The sequence below is a fragment of the Sceloporus occidentalis genome, unplaced genomic scaffold (assembly GCF_023333645.1).
Source record: "Sceloporus occidentalis isolate IW3139 unplaced genomic scaffold, rSceOcc1.0.p SCAF_5, whole genome shotgun sequence".
In the NCBI taxonomy this organism is placed as follows: Eukaryota; Metazoa; Chordata; class Lepidosauria; order Squamata; family Phrynosomatidae; genus Sceloporus; species Sceloporus occidentalis.
In genome coordinates this window covers 18,692,059-18,709,779 of record NW_028316985.1, presented here as the reverse complement: position 1 = coordinate 18,709,779, position 17,721 = coordinate 18,692,059, and the positions used below count along the sequence as shown (strand labels likewise).

At 39.3% G+C, this 17,721-nt stretch overlaps 2 protein-coding genes across 10 annotated transcripts in view; one reads left to right on the top strand and one right to left on the bottom strand.

The window, feature by feature from the left end:
* LOC149311723 (leucine-rich repeat and transmembrane domain-containing protein 2-like) overlaps positions 1–8,192 on the top strand; it is a 63,542-nt gene extending 55,350 nt beyond the window's left edge. For all 4 annotated transcript variants that reach the window (XM_089527758.1, XM_089527760.1, XM_089527759.1 and 1 more), the window contains one exon: positions 3,352–8,192. In XM_089527758.1, coding sequence (XP_089383884.1) covers positions 3,352–3,803 — 452 coding nt within the window. In that variant the 3' untranslated portion in view covers positions 3,804–8,192. The remainder of the gene's footprint in view (positions 1–3,351) is intronic.
* Positions 1–17,721, bottom strand: part of LOC149311722 (voltage-dependent calcium channel subunit alpha-2/delta-4-like) — a 204,090-nt gene that overhangs the window by 78,438 nt on the left and 107,931 nt on the right. For all 6 annotated transcript variants that reach the window (XR_016281488.1, XR_016281490.1, XR_016281489.1 and 3 more), the window contains one exon: positions 15,434–15,511. Coding sequence is in view for 3 of the 6 variants with exons in the window: in XM_089527755.1 (XP_089383881.1) it covers positions 15,434–15,511 (78 nt within the window). In the remaining 3 variants the exon portion in view is untranslated. The remainder of the gene's footprint in view (positions 1–15,433; positions 15,512–17,721) is intronic.

Below are 17,721 nucleotides of genomic sequence, written 5' to 3'. Positions count from 1 at the left end.
CCTTATTGCACTGTTTACTTCAGACATGCTGCTGCAACTTGGCAACTGAACATCTGTGTTTCTCCAGTCCTTCAACATCCTTGCAGTGGTAATGCTGTTTAAAATTCCAGCTAGACAGAGGACAAGGAGGAAAAGATGCAGGGCTATGTGAGCAAAAAGAGACTTTGTGAAAAGGAGCTTCTTTATTAGAGGCTTTGCTAACTGAGGTATGCCTGTAGGCCAGTTCAGCTCAGATCAATTAGAAGGCCAGCTAATTTTGTTTTTGGTGTGAATCTGAATCTTGATCTGGAAATTAAAACCTTTATATTTCCTAGTCACTATCACTGGGAATAAAAGGGGACTGTAATTTTTTCTGTTTGTCAGAATTAGATGAAATATGTAAGCATACCAGCCACTTAGGAGGGCATTCCATCTGCCAAACTGCAAAGCATAGGTACATGAATGTTTGTACTACATGTCTTTATATATTATCTAAAGGAATTGCCAATCACTTTTGTTTCTTGGCAAAACTGGATGGAATTTGCATGGCTAGTTGTCCTTTCTGGGAGGATCAAGCCTACCAAGTTTCATGAAAAGCTGGGCAGGAGGGTTTATATTGCAGAGGTTTCTGGAACAGGATAAAGTTATCCTTACTAGGTTTTCTGTGTGCAGTTGCTGTGAAAAATTAATATGGTATAGAAGTAGCCCTCGTTAATCGATCTAATATTATAAAACAATACTCTAAGATTATCACACCATCAATTCCTGCTGGGATAGACAGGGGTTTTAACCGTAACCGATGGATCTTATCAGACAGACCCATGGCTGGACAGTAGGCAAGCCATATCCAATCCAGGCTTCTCCTGCAGCTTTTCAAGAATGTGATTTTCCAGTTCTTGAAAAGCTGTTGGAGAAGCTTGGACTGGATACGGGCTCCCTACTGCCCAGTATGGGGATGTCTGATAAGATCCGTCCATTACAATTACAACCTATGTCTATCAAAGCAGGGAATTGGCAGTGCAATAATCTCCACAGTTGTTGTTGTTATTGTTGTTATTGGAATGGGGATGTTCACTCCTTGTTACCTTCTCTGTGTTTCGTTAATGTTCTGACAATTTTTATGAAAATGGTATATGCCAGAGTATTGTTCCTAGGAGAGAAACATGCAGAATTTCAGAAGAATAGGTAGAGACCTTTCGAGCTATTATGACTTTAAAAAGAGTTCAGGATTTTGTGTTCTGTTCAGTTGGCATCAAACTCACAAAAAGTGCAACAGGATGGATGAGATAATGGATATGGCAGTGACAGAGAAAGATTGCATTTTGCAAAGAAGCACTCAATGCCATGCTCCCCCAGGTATCATAGACGCTACAAAAACATGGTAAAGATTCCTATCCCTGGGAATAAGAACCATAAAATAATAGTGAGCACTGGAATATTGCTCTGATATATTACTTCAGCATCACTCCTTCAAAGCATGAAAGCCATGGTAACTTCATTTGCTAATAACAGAAGATGGATCTATCATTCACAAAAACATGCCCCTTCTCTCCCTTTCTTCTTTCCTTATATGGAAAGCTTGAAGGCAAATATATCCTTTTTTAGAGAAATTTGAACACACTTTATTTAATGGAGACACATTAAATCTGTCTTCATTAAATCAAGAGTGTTCATGTTTGAATTTGGTCCATATTTGAGTAATCTTGCTTTAATTCAGACATATCCCAAATTGCTCCAGATCTACCCATTTATTTGTAATTTTTCCATATCCACAATATATATGTAATTATAAGCTGGGAGAACTATCATTTTTGGTAAGGGTCATAGCCAATTTTTGGGCTGAAGTGTTTTCAGAACTAGAAAGACAGTGCAAAATGTGAATAATTGTATGAGGTGGAGTGAGGGACTGAATCTAGATCAATATATAGAAACTTATTCCAGATGAGATGGAACCATTGTTGGTTGGGATCAGTCAAATAAGGAACAGGAGTGCTCCCAGGTTTTGACAAGGTGTTGTTAGTTTGTGTGTTTCCAACTTGTAGTGACCCTAAGGTGACCAACCTTATCATGGGGTTTTCTTGGCAAGCTTTGTTCAGAAGAGCCTTTGCTTTCCTTTGAGGCTGAGTGTCATTTGCCCAAGGCCATCCAGTGGGTTTCCATGACTGAGTGGGGATTTGAACCTTGGTCTCCCGGGGTCCTAGTCCAACACCCAAACCACTACTCCACAGTTGTTCCTCATAAAAATACAGGTTTGCAACAAGGGGATCTAGTACTGCTTTGGAAGCTCATATGACAGCAATGACTATTTACAAGTTTAAGCTAGTATGTTTCATATGCAGGCAGACTTGAAGAAAACAGAGCTGGCCATTCATACATTATTAGATTACTGTAATACATGGAGCTGCTATTGAAAAGTTGGCCCAAAATGATGCTGATAGAATATCTGTTGGGAGTGGATAGACAGACCACATAGTATTCCACCTCCACTCTAGTTGTCAGTTTGTTTCTTAACTAGTCTTAGATCTTAGCACTAAAAAACCCTCACACCAGCTAACCTTAAATACCCCCCTCCTCCTGTATATGCACTTTTGTACTTATCCTGCTGTGTGTCCAGGCCACCTAAAGTCCAGAGGTAGGGTACAAGAAACAGGACCTTTGAGGTGTGCTACTTATGCTGTGGAATGCTTGTGCAATGAACCCTTGTTATTGTGTGTATCTTCAAGTCTGTTCTGAATTACAGAGACGCCAAGGCAAACCTATAGTAGTTTTTTTAAATGGATTTATTCAGAGGAGGTGTGCCACTGCCTTTCCCTAAAGGCTGAGATAATATGGCCTATTCAAGGTTGGAGGCTTGAAACCTGGTCCCCCAAAATTATAGTCCAAGATTCATTCTACTACCACACACTGGCTCACCCAATGAAGTCTACCTGGCACCATTATAGCTTACTTTTTACCTTTTGCTGAACACATTACTTTTTTTTGAAGGCTTGCAGTGAGTGTGTAAACTGAGCATTGCTCTGGTATGTTTTTTCTTAATTACATGGTGGTACATGATTATTGCTTGTAATTTACCTTTTGCCATTCACTTTATTTTAATTATTTTTATTGTTCCAATTCTTTATTGTTTACCACTTTTAAAAAATGAAGAGAAAATCTAGCTGACTATACAGAAGTAAATATTTGTTTTAGCAATGATTCATTCTTTAATTCTGCAATATAAATATACTATAATGGCTTAGAGAAGTGGAAACCATCCCTGTATATTATTAAAGTCTTCAGTCGTGATACCTGTATTGAGGTAAATTACTACACTGAATATAGTATGGCCTGACATTAAAATAAGTACTAAGTACACTTTTTTTTGTGGGATAGGAGGAAAGATAGACCAGCTGGCATGTACTCTTCCTAAGGAGCTGCGGGGGAAGGATATGCGCATGGTGCCCATGGAGATGTTTAACTACTGTTCCCAGCTGGAGGATGAGAACAGTTCTACTGTACTGGACAATATTGGCCCTCCTTGCAGTAAGGGAACATCTGCTCCCAAACCTAAAACAAGTCCTGAAGCAGAAGAGGAGCCCAGTGTGGGCTGCCCCCAGAAGCAAAGGTATCGGCCTGTCAGTGTGCGGCGAGCCATTGGCACAGTCATCATAGCTGGGGTGGTTTGTGGTATTGTGTGTATCATGATGGTAGTGGCAGCAGCTTATGGTTGTATTTATGCATCCCTCATGGCTAAGTACCATCGGGAACTGAAGAAGAGACAGCCATTAATGGGAGATACCGAAGGGGAACATGAGGAACAAAAGCAGATCTCCTCTGTGGCATGAATCTGGAAATCAGTGGCAGAAGAGAGCAGGATACAACAGAGGCCTATGGCCTGGGCAGTTTTGGCTTTTCCCAGACATACAGATGGACTGTGTTGCTTTCTCTTTGTTCAATTAGTCAAATATGCTTTGTCAGTATACCTGCCTCTGGTTCCGGTTCCTCTCACTTCCATCTGTTCTCACATAGTTCCAGGGGAATAGACTGTAGTCAGACCTCAAATGCTCATCACTTCTCCTCTTTGCAGAAGACTCCCTGTCGATGATCTCATCTGGGGAACTCAGGCAACCTGGCATACTTTTCATCCTTCCTTCACTTCTTGACTTCTTTGCAAGTTCCCATAACATCACAGAACCTTTTGCAAGCAAAATGAGCAGCCAAAGGCATCAAGCCAAATCCTGTTAAAACAACTAAACTTCACGGGTCACTGTGAGTGGGGTCACTGACATTACCAGATGGCAATCTGCTCCTTCCCGCCAGCTATATTGGTTAAAGCAATTCATTTCACAACTCCAGGATCAATATAAATGAGTGCATTACAGCAACAAAGAACTTGACTTTCCTACATGGAACACTAGAAAGGAATGAATATTTTTTAGAATAAAAAGCAGTACTTCATACACACACTCTGGCATGTGCCCTGGTCCACATATTAACCGATTGGGAGAAACACAAGCTGATTACCTATCTATGTATACAAACATTCCTATACATACCTGTGTTCCATTGCTTACTACCTGTACATTCATATTTGTTAAACACTATAAAATGTACCAGCTTTCCCTCCTCATATGGATAATTTATGAATCCTGCAGTGATCATTTAAAAATACTAGAAAAGGAAAGATGGGACAGGTGAGGGAACATGGATGAATGCTAAAGGCATTTACTTTGGGAAAGTTAGTGTGCATGGTGCAAAAGGAAAAATGTTTTTCCCCAAGACATTGGAGAATTAATCTAAAGGCTTTTACAGTTTTTGTGGCAAAAGTGGTCTCTAGGGACCTTATCACATTGGAGGAATCCCATTCAGGCACAGGATTTAAAGTAGATTTAAAGTAGAAAAAACCTGCAAATGTGGGAGGTTTTTCACACGACATTTCTGCAAACCAGAAATAACGTGAAAATAAAGTGAAAGTAAATGGGACAAAAATGACACCTTTTTACTTTCGGGAAGTCCCTAGGAGCCTTTAAGAGAAGAGCAGTCTTTCTGATCTCCTTAGTGAGTATGTTGGGGAGGAGCATGGAAATGGTTACAAGTATGTCAGATATGCTGGAGATCATAGCTGGAATCCTCAGTGTAGCCATATGGGTGGTTCCACATATGCACTGCAATGATCAGATGGGGAGGACTGGGGAAATATGAATGAAAAAACAATGAGGATCTGTGTAAAATGGAAGAAAGGAGAAGCTGTTCAGGGATCTGAAAATGTTAGTCAGCTCCTCACACAAACAGTTTGCTGGTACAGACACTCATATAATATTTTCACTTGTGGGTTAATATACCAAGAACCCACATAAGATTCCAACTAAAATATGGATAATATTAATGTTCTGGGAAACATCTATGGACATTATACATGAATGTACATAGACACACAGAGGCAAAATATCTGAGCACATGCATTTGCACATTACTCATTGACCATTTTTACTCTGAATATCTTTAACAGGTCTTCAGCACTTCACATTAGTCTCATCTCTTTTCAAACTGATGGCAGAGGTTCAGGGGGAGGAGGAGAACCTACATAAGGACTCATTTTATATCAGTGAAAGTGGGATAAAGTGTTGTCTCCAGGGGAGAGTACATATTGCCATGGTAACCTGCTCTAGCCCGTCACAGCGGGTATTCCTGGGATAGGAAGATGACACGAGAGGTCGTGCAGCCGCAGTTTTTGTGGATACTGTGATCCTTGCAGTCGTGAAACAACCTGGCAGCTGGCCCAGATTCTGAAATATCTCTCCAGCAACTCAGGAGCAGAGCCCAGTTGGGCAGGGACCAGGTCATCAGAGTTCTTCCTTCTTCTTCTTCTTTTTTTTTTTTGGGGGGGGGGATATTTTGATGCCTTTAGATGATCTGTAGTTCTTTCTTTGGCTGTTCCTGATGGTTCTGAACAAAAGCAGTGCTCACTGCCTTTTAATTCATGCCCAAATGCTCTGTCAGCAAACAGGAACACTGTGAAAGACTTGATATTCCATCCAGGGAGCAACAATCAACCTTTTCCCCATGCTATTTGCCAAGGACTACCAGATCAATATATATATATGAACATACTTCTTGAGCAGAAAAAAAATCCAATGGAACTTCAGGGAGGCCACTGTGGGAAATTGACTGTGGCGTTTCAGTTTATGAGGCATGTGAAGAAAGTCAACATCAATGCAAGGAACAAATCCACAAATGGAGGATAAAGACTGTCTCATTATATACCATCTTTATATTGCAGTTCCTCCAAACACCCAGCTCCACTTCTGCTTTATCCCAGGCTGATGGGCAATCTATCCAGTGTGTCTATGTCTGTATTGTTCCTACTATTTATATACCCAGCAAAAATGTATTAGCATTCTGCTTGCTGGATATATGACTCCAGTGTTACTGTCTTTATCTTCCCAAAGGAACTTACCTCTGTAACATACTGGACAGCACAATCATACTTGAAATGGGACTTATGTCAGAGCTGTATATTTATAGATTTCTATTTTACTTGTAAGGAATAATGATGACGTTTGCACAAATTAAATGCTGTGTGCATGTGTATTTAGGGGATGAGAAGCACTGGGAAAAAATATCAAAAGGAGGTGAGAGAAGGGAAAATCCCCTTCCTCTTCCCATCCCCTATTTTCACCTATGACACGTTTCCCTTGTTGCCAATAATAGTTTGTTTTCCATGTTTTGTATTTTTAGTTACAACCTTACACTTTGTTTTGATTTCTCATTGAAATAGTATTGAGCTGACCCTGATACTTCCATATTTAGAAATTCACATATGAAAAAGGGAAGTATGTGAAGGGACAAAGAAATAGTTTGTTGAACAAAGTAGAGGATGATGAATGGATATTGGTTGGTTCCAAAGATATTGGAACATTTTGGGAGTACAATTGCCTATGGAGAAATTCTTGAGTGACTGGAAAATGCAATAAATCGATCTGAAAAATGTCCTCTTGAACTCACTGGGAACCTGTGCCTTCAGCTGTGATTGGGAGTTCTAGAGCATAAATAATTTACCACTCTCGACTTAGGTCTAGGAAGTTCTAAGACTCCCAGAATTGATTTAAAATATCTTACATTTCATCATCTTCCTACCACATTGGCCAAGATCTACATGCTGAGAACACAAGAATTTAGAATATCATTGTTCTTGAACTGATGCTGCTAGTACTTATTGTAGCCATGGGGAGTGCAAAGTTGAGATTTCCAAATTCATACCACATATTCCATAAGAATAGAAGTTCACATGTAGAATGGTTCAGAACTGCTGTTCAAGTGGAACTGGGAAGATAAATACCTCAGCAGTGGGGCCCTTCAGCAGAGTTGGTATAATCCTTCTAGTATGCATGGCTATAACAAAGTACTTAGAATAAATCAAAAACACTACCAGAAATGCATGGACGTGTAGCATATTGTAAAGGAGATTTTTTCCCCAGGAGATCAGTGATATGATGACACCAGTGTTAGAATTGGTATATACAAAAAGTATTTTCACAAACAATAAAAACAATGCACATTTCTTATTAATGTGGCACTTTGAAAGATTATTGTTGCATGGTCTAACATGAGAAACAGCTGTCGTAACTTCAAACAGAAGTCTCTAACTATCCAGCTATTAATTCTAATAATCTAAGTAAAGCTTTTAAAAAGATCTCTTTGTATAAACAGATCAGGTTTAAAAACAGATGCCCATGACATCACTGAAAATGAAACAGCCTGCTTTACTGGCTTGACCTGTTCCAATAAAAAGTGATTTGAAGTTAATTAGAAATGTGAAAATGTTGCAATATTAACATTCATAATGCATGCACATGTGACATTACTGCAGAAATTTGCATGCATAGAATTTCAATACAAATTTCAATATCACTTGTGAAAATGCTCTTTGTTTGCTCCAGACTTTCAGGTGCAGATAACAAATAGCTAAGTAGATACAACAAAAATGGCTCTTGGTAGTTGGCCAGAAGCCACAATGAAGGACAATTCTACCAATAAAGGTTCCATAGACAAGAAATGTGCTCTCCTGCATTGGTAGGTCAATACAGCAACCAGGGAAAATGTATCTCTCTAATAGAAAGACCCAGGAAAACAGAGGTAGGCACAGTTCCTGGGGAGGGTGGCAAGAGGGATGGACAGATGGTGCATCCAATCCTTTTTCTTTCTGTTAGAATTTAAGGAAGAACAAGTTTTTTTTTAAAAAGAAAGCAGCTGAAGGTATATTATATTTCTGGCTTGTTGTTTTAGAATAATAATAAAGAATGTATTTTCCTAAGCACCCTATGTTTTAAATTTATTTTGTGGAAATAATACACTCCCACTCCACTGGAAATTTCCTGTAGGAATTGCATAAGAACAACAAGGTTTTTGATATAAGTGTGATATCCCCCAATACACAAGACACTGAAGAAATCAGAAATAAATCTAAGCCAATTGCTTAATTTTGATTAAATCATATCCCTCTGAAGAAAACAGGGTAGATTTGTTACAGCAAAAGAATAATAACACAGGTTGAATCTCTCTTATCCCTCAGTGAAGGTTTCCAGCACGGGAACATCTACCAAGGCATGTGAAAAAGACCCTAGGATTATAGTCTAAATTATGAACTAAAGACAGCAGCATGATGAAGATGAAAAAGAAAGGTTAATGTGGTATTAAGCTGCATCAATAGAACAATAATTATCATGTCAGAAAAAGTAAAAATCTATTTTATTCTCCATCAGTCAGGCTGTATCTGGAGTACTGTGTCCAATTCCACATGCCATATTGTTTTTTCCAGGAAGGGCGGAACATGTTTGGAGGAGGACAGTGAAGATAGTCAGTGGTATCATATTTATATGCCTTCCTTCTATTTCCCAACCATTAGAAGGACAGTGGTAAAAATGCATGTATAGATCCATCCCCCTTCAATGTAAATTGTACTTTCAGATCTCTCACTTCCAGCATATGGGATTGTACCTTTCTGACTCTTTTTTGTTTTCTCTTTCTTTCATCATCATCATCATCATCATCATCATGCTCTGTCCCTCTTTTGCCTTTCCGTGAGCAGCTGCTCTTCAAATATTCCTTTCTCTCATCTTCTCAACTGTCATTTCTCAGCTGTCACAGACAATTCCAACCCCCACAGACCATCTGCCTTCTAAAAGGGTAGCTCTCCTCCACAAACAGGGCTATTATTTTGCCATTCTATGGCTTGAACAAATCCAGGCCATTTGAGACAGGGGCATATAATGGTACTTTTGGTTGGATCCAAATTTAGATACAAGGTTCAATATAAATTAGCTAGCCTTTAGGCTAACCAAAGGTAATCCTTGGTTAACCAGGGATATGAAGGATACAAAGAAAGCAATATCTACTTGCTTAGAAACTGAAAATATTTTCCCTGAAGCCACGTGGCCCTTACAATGAAAAACTGTAGTAAGTCCCAGCACTACGAAGAAGTATTATAGAGAACCCCAGGTTTACTTTTCTTTTTAACATATGTTACATGGGAACAGCTACAGCTCAAATGGCTCATGTTTGTCAACACAGCATTGCCATCAATATTAACAGAACCATAAGTTCTGGAACCCTGTCCACACTCCTTCCTCTTCCCCATGGGAAGGAGCAACATCCTAGTTCAATATCGAGTACCTTTAGAAAAAAGTATCAGGGCTTGGAAAGACCTCTTCCTGAGGACTTGCACAGATGCTGCCCATTGAAATAGACAGTACTGGGTGAGATGAACAAATCACACAGCAGAAGGAAACTCCATATGTTTAAGGAACAAATAGAATAATTGTATTGGATGTAAGTGCTGCGCTCATCTCCCCCCCTTTGGTTCATTATTTAAAAAGCATCTTTTAAAAAAACGGGAGAATTATATTTTCCTATGTACTTCACACATCCTCACTAGTACACATGCTTAGTCTACAATCTGCTCTTGAAGCATGTGAAGGCGCAAATTCTGCAAATACCACTGCCAGAATAAAACCATAAAATGTTGCACAGATATTTTAAAATAGCATGAGTTCTGAGCAGAACTGAGGCAACTCATAGAATCATAGAGTTGGAAGAGACCACAAAGATCATCCAGTGCAACAGAAAGAGAGAAGAGCTGATAAAAATGGTAAGGGCTTACTAGTAGAGCCAGAAAATAACACCCAAACCCAAAGCAGCAGGAAGATATTCTTCTGCTACTATGCTGATCTGTGTAATCACAGAGCATAGCTCTGTTAGAATAAAGAAAGATAAATATACCCAACACAAATATGCAATAATTTCACAAAGATGCTATGGAATTTTACAAACATGCTATGGATTTTCCTGCTGTAATATGGCAACTATCTTAGATCGTTTTAAAAGATTATGATAAATCCATGAAGATTAGATCTATTAATAGCTGCTAGTCGTAATGGCTATATGAAAATACCACATTCATACACAATACAGCACTAAACACCAGTTGCTTAGGAACATCAGTGAGAGAGGGTTATTGCCTTCATGCTGTTCTTCAAAGCCTTATGGTGGGCTACGCTGGAAAACAAGACACTGGACTATATTGACCTTCAGATTGATCCAACAGAGCTCTTCTGAGGTTTGTATAATGTACTATGGGTTCTTATGTTTCAATTTACTCAAATACTTGAGATATATTAATGTGTGTTCAATCATGGCTGTTTATGACTTAATCCAGAAAAATGTACTGTGTGTGTTGTGTGCCTTCAAGTCATTTCTGACTTATGGAGACCCCAAGGCAACCCTATCATGGGTTTCTCTTGGCAAGATTTCTTCAGAGGAGGTTTGCCATTGCTTTCCTCTGAGGCTGAGAGTGTGTGACTTGCCTAAGGTCACCCGGTGGGTTTCATGGCTGATCTAGTTTATTCAATTTATTATTCATCAGCCTATTTGTTACTAAGTACCCTAGTAAACCATATTAAGATCCACAACCAATACCACAATGTTTTTATCCTTCAGGTGCTCTATCAGAAATCATTAATAAAAAGGCTTCATTGCTTCTACTCTTTACCAGCAACCAGCCAAATGGTTATTTACAAGCCTGGAACATGACATATTTGTATGCATACGTATAAAAACTGCATAGCCACTCCATCCAAATCACTGCATAAATTATCAACTGCTGCAGTCTGCATGCAGAGAAGATCCACAGAAACAATATAGTTGGGTACAAAAATAGTGCAAACCTAGGCAATGCATTATCTACATAACCAGGATATAAGGCCTAGCACTCATACTCCGATTGATGCCTTTAAATACAGCAGAAGTAGAATATGTCCTATATATTAGAAGTCCTATGTATACAGAGGTGCACCATAGCAGTGCCCACTTTGGCTCCCAAAACAGCTCCACTCACAGAGGAAATGCACTGCAAATAGACATTTGAAAAGGATGGGGACTATTATCAGCGTCAATCCCAGAGAAAGGAAGGAGAGGAAATTAAAAGCGAAAAGTTGAAAGCCCAGCACATGACTCTTCCTCTATCACATCTGTGAATCCTGGAGCGTGAGAGTAATTGTCTGAAATGAGTCAGACCAAAGGCAAAAGGAAAGTGTTGCCATAGAAACTACTCTCCCTGCTCTAATTCTGCTTAGAATTAAAACGATATCAAATAATTTGGGAGCAAAAGGGAATGTGGCAAAGTCCATGGGTTGTCATTTCCAAATGTCCTGCAGTCTGTGAGCTTCCTCTGGGCTGCAAAGTCTTTTTTCCCCCCCTTTAAGCATGACAACAGAAACAATCAAGAGACAAACTGACAAGGACAGCAAGAGACAGATAACCCTGAGCTAGACAGCCTCTGCTGCATGAGAGATTAAACTAGCTCCTGGGCTGGAATCCCAAATCTGGAATGGGCTTGAAGCCAATGGACTGGAAATGTAGGTTTCTCAAGGACCCCCGTGAAAGTGGAAAAAAACGCAAATAAAACCACTGGCTTTTTTTCTACCCAAGAGAGCGCCTCTATAGGAAACTTTAGGACCTCCAGCGCAACTCTATGGCCAACATCTGCCTAAGGTTGACCATAGAATCATGGTGGAGGACCAACAAATGGCTAAAGAAGTGTTTTCTCTAGGAATCTCTAAGTCACCCAGCACAACTCTATGGTCATCTTCCAGAAGAATTTCTCCGGAGGACCGTGAGATTCCTTGAGAGAACAAATTAATCAAATCCACAAATAATCAACTCTGCAAAAGTCAAATCCACAAATGTGGAGGGCCGACTGTATTACTGAAAGACTCGTAACAGAAAGGACCACAGCAACCTCCAACATGATCACTGCCCTTTCCCAAAAGTGAAGAGGAAATTTACAAATCACATTCCCTTCCTAACAACACAGGAATGTTACAGGCCAAAAAGCTATTTGACATCTGGACTCGGCTGGTATTTGATTACATAGGGTGCATCTAAACTGTAGAAATAATGCAGTTTGCTGTAGCTCCATGCTATGGAATCCTGGGATTTGTAATTCTTGAAGCCCTTCAGTCTTTGCTGCCAAACAGTGCTGGTGCTTCACAAAACTGTTCAGGCTTCTGTAGGACGGAGTCATGGCAGTTAATGTGGCATCAAACTGCATTATTTTTAAAGTGCAGATTTGCCCTTAGTTATAGTACTATATAGCTACAGTTAAACACTACTACCTGACTCAGGCTGTTCTGGTACTGACAGCTTTCAATCACCCAGTACATGAGGCGGTGGGAGATAGGATAGAAACAAGCCCCATAAATTAAGAACTTGTGTCAAATTAAGGAATATCATAGAGCCTGCAATGCTTTGCACTGTGTATAAGAACAGGCATTCTGGTTTACATTTTTTCCCTGCGGCACATTTCTTGCTTTTGAAATTCATCTAAATTCAGAAATAGTTTGTCAAGTGCCATGCAGGGCAGCTGTTTAGAAAAAACTGAACTCCCTTTGCCAATATAGCTCATGGTGCCCCAAGGCAAAGCTATCGCAAGGTTTTCTTGGAAAGATTTGTTCAGAGGGGGGTTGTCTTTCCCTTCCTCTGATGCTGAGAGAGTGCAACTTGCCCAATGCCACCCAGGCTGCATTTGCACTGCAGAAGTAAGCCAGTTTGACACCACTTTAACTTCCATGGCTCAATGCTATGGGATCCTGGCATCTGTAGTTTATTGTGGCACCACAGCTATCTGATAAAGAAGTCTAAATATCTCACAAAATTACAAATCCCAGGATTATAGAGCACTGAGCCATGACTGTTAAAGTGGTGCCAAACTGGATTTTTTCTGCAGTGCATATGAAACCCCAGTAGGTTTCCATGACCAAACAGGGATTGAAACCCTGATCTCCAGAGTTACGACCAGCATTCAAACTACTACATCAGATTGGCTCTGTTGCCTTCAATTTATTGAGCAATAAAAAAAGACCCTTTGATGAAGAGAGAGAGGTGGTTTGAGGAAACAGAAAAAGGAATGCTCCTGAGATCTGGAAATTCTTTATACTTGGGAGGTCTGATGGACTTTGGATGATAAGAACATGAAATGCAAACCCTATATGCAGCAGCAATTAAAAGCAACTCTAAAATAAACAACACACACATGCGCATACACAGAGTTTGTACATGCCTGGAATAATGATAAGATGCCAAGCAAATAACTCACTTGAGAAGGTCACACAGTAAAAGAGACATCATATACAGTGACCAAGGAGACAGCCGAACTCCCACATAGATTCCAGCAGTTTCACTGGGACCTTAAATCTGTCAGCAGCTGCAATGTAACTGCAGCAGTTTTCCCCAGTGAAGAATAAAGCCTCAGGTTATTGATTCACATGAGAGAACAGTTAGTAACATTAGTTGGAGTGGGGTTAGGAAATCCAGATACTATACAACTTCACATTTGTCATATGTAGAGCTGATTTTTGCTAGCAAAAGGCTCTAGGCTTATCTCTCTTGAGACAAAATAGCCTCAATTAAACTATAATTAATGATGAAGTCTTAGTTAATGTTTGCACAGTGATCGAAAAGATGTTAGGCACAGTATAGTAGCTAATGGTTTCTTAATTCACTAGAAAAATCTTAAATCACTAGAAAAGGTACTGTAGAGGCCACAGCAGTCAAAGCTCTCACTATGTAGTTTTGTTCTAGAAATGACCACACTGAACTCTTGGTTAGATTGAAACAATATTCAGCATTTTCAAGGCACAAAATGCCAAGGGAGAAAGGTTTAATTGTGCAGTATGAAAATATTATTTTATTGACAATTTCAGATCAATATATAATATATAATACTGCACCTTGTAGATCAACCTGATCCTTCAGTCTCTACCAGCCCATTTCCAATACAGTCCACAACACAACACAACATAACATTGGCCATCTCCCTTCAACTCCTTCATCTTAAAGTGAAATTCACATAAGTCTATATTAGATCACCTACCTGTATACAGTGGACCCTTGTCATATGCTGGGGTTTGGTTCCAGGAACCCCCGTGAATAACAAAATCTGTGTATGCTCATTAAATACAGTGGCATAGCAAAATGGTGTCCCTTATATAAAATGGGAAAATCAAGGCTTGATACTTGAAATTTACACTTTTTTTGAATATTTTCAAGCCATGGATGCTTGAATCTGTGTATAAAAATCCGTGGATAAAGAGTGCCAACTGTATATCTCCCATGCAAGTTCATCTTTGTTATAAATAAATGCCACCACAAAAACATGTAAGTGACCAGGAATTTGGCTGTTAGGACTTCTTTGAAATGTTTAATGTCAGCATGAAGAACTGAGTTGTTTTTTCTTGAGCCAACACTTATTCTCTACTCTTCCTAAAACCCATAAATTTCTTCTCTTGTTGTCTCCTAATATCTACTATAGTTTAACTATCTGATCATCAATCACTACCTTACTTTTACAACAATTTGATTTTGGAGAGGAAAAGAAGAACATTTATACGGATGCCTGCAAACTGCATGCTGTATTCTTATCTGTATTTGTGGACAAACATCTCTGCCAGGTAATACATTGAACAGCATAAAAATAGAATGAATTGAACGTTTTCTGTTTTTAGGTTTGTTTCAGAAATTGCTCTTTCAACAACCTTCAATGGAAAAAGTAAATAACAAGGACTTCAAAGGATGCTAAGCATCCCAACTTTGTAGCCAAGGTTGCATGTTAACCCCCTTTTGACCAACTCTGGGAACTCCATGCTCCGGAATGAAAATTAACAGATGCATGGGGGTGCTGCTGTTGCTGTGAGGAGTGGACGTGTAAAAAGAAAACAAATCAGAAAAAAAGCATAGGTTTTGTTGGTTGAAAGAATCATGACACTGCAACTATACACACAAGCAACTCAAAGCTAGTTTTGTTTTTACACTTTTTGGTGACATTTTATCCATTGAAATGAACCTTTACCATTTCATACTCAAAAAGGGGGAATCTGTATCCCCAACATGATGCCGCAAGCGAACTGAAACAAGATCCTACCTGCAGCGATTGCTGTCTTCCCATCCACAGCCACAGCCACGGATGTGCTCACTGTTATCCCCTCAGGCTGACCTCCTTCTGTCAAGAAATAAAAGTAACAGATTCAGTTCTTGAGCCTATATACTTAGGCAAGTGGGTCTCAAAACTGTCACACTGTTAACGCCTTTCAAAACCAAGTACAAAACTCAAATACAGGGAGACCTAGTCCTCACAGACAGCAGCTGAAGTGGAGAACTGGAACCTAGATGGTGCCTCTAGCAAGAATCTAGCTGGCACCTCTTCCAAGTTGGTGATGTTTCAACTGATTGGCACTCCACCAGAGAAAATAAATCCTATACTTATAGGCTGCATCCATACCGCATAAATAATCCAGTTCAACACTGCTTTAACTGCCATGGCTCAAGGCTAGGGAATTCTGAGAATTGTAGTCTGTTGGGGCACCAGAACTCTATGACACAGAAGGCTAAATGGCTCACAAAACTACAGTTCCCAGAATTCCATAGCACTGAACCATGTCAATAAAGCAGTGTCAAACAGGATTATTTCTGCAATGCAAATGCAGCCTTAGAAAACTAAAAGGTCAATGATGTGCTAGCCTAGGCCCTTTCTCCTGCTACCTAAGTGCCAAAATGTTTCCCATGTGGAATTATGCAACCATTGCTTCTTCCACCTATAGCTTGAAGTGGTATAGTCCAGACACAGCTCTACCCTTTGAGCTGCTGTTTCTCAGAGCAAAAAAAAAAAAAGTCTTTAGAGTTTGTTCTGAGCCTTGCTGACCAATGATATCACCCTGATTGCTTAATTGGATTTTTAATTTGTAGTCATACCAAGTTATTTTTTTAATATCTGCATTTCCAAAACCAAACCAAGATTCCTATTGGCTTATTAATGAACTAGCTCTAGTTGTAGAGGGATCTTGTAGCACTTTTGAGACTAACTGAAAGAAAAGTTGGCAGTATGAGCTTTCGTAGACTTCAGTCTACTCTACAAAAGCTGATGCTGCCAACTTCTTTCCTTCAGTTAGTCTCAAAGGTGCTACAAGATCTCTTGACATACTGATTCTACAAACTAACATGGCTATATCTTTGAATTCTAGTTCTAATTGTGTTTTTCTTGTTAGAAAAAAGAGGGCCGGACATAAGGTGCTGAGAAAGAAAAAGCACAGGGAACTGCCAAAGGACTCTGAGACCTCTCTTTCCACCTTTTTTTAGCGTGAGCTGTAAAATTGCCTATGAAAGTTTATGAGCAATAGTCACTGTATACTGCTTCAGATATTTATTCCATTCCCTGATATAGGACCCTAAATACCATCAGCAGGAAACTATTATGAGCCTCACTATTGCTCCAAATGAAATTTCATAGAAATAAATACCATAGGCTTTAGTTGGAAGGGATGCTGGTAGGCCTAACTGGTTGCTAGGGACAACCATGGATGTTCATTCAACTGTCTGCAGTTTGTATGGAATTTAGTTAAGGATTGGTACACTTTAGTAGCTACTTTCTCCCCCATCTACATGTGTAACCCAAGCTGCCCTTCATCATGACCAAGGAAATTTTTATTTAAGGTCCTTAAATGCCTGAAAGCTCAAACTTGCTTAATTATCAAAAATGGCTGCTGCCTACATCTGTCACTAGATGTGCATCTATTTCTCATACACCCACTACTTCCAGTATAGAAAATGCAAGGATTTATTTATTTATTTTATAGGCCACCTTTCCCCTGACATGGGACCTAATGTGGCTAAGACAAGATAAAGCTAAAAGCCCAATGATTTGGGGAAAAAATTAAAATACAATTAACCAAGATATCATATTGAAATGAAATTAATTTTAAAAAGTACAAAATAATTTAAAAACGTTAACATTAAAGATACAAATGCAGCACATACGCACCTAAAAAGCCTCCCCACAACTATTTCACTATCAAATGACTGTTGCAGGACCTCTTGTGGATACCAAACTCTGTGGATGCTCAAGTCCCATTAAACACAATGGTATAGGAAAACGGTGACCCTTATATAAAATGGCAAAATCAAGGTTTTTTTTTTAATTTATATGTTTTAAAAATATTTTCAAGCAGTGGATGGTTGAATCCGTCAAAAAGACATCTGTGGATAGGGAGGGCTGACTGTAAAAAGCTATTTGCTTGCTGGCAACCACAGAGAAGGGAATTCGACAGCTGTTTCCTGTGTCATTACCAGACAGGCCTTTGAATAATAATAATAATAATAATATTTATTTGTATCCCACTCTTTCCCCAGAACTGGGACTCAGAGCGGCTGCACAAT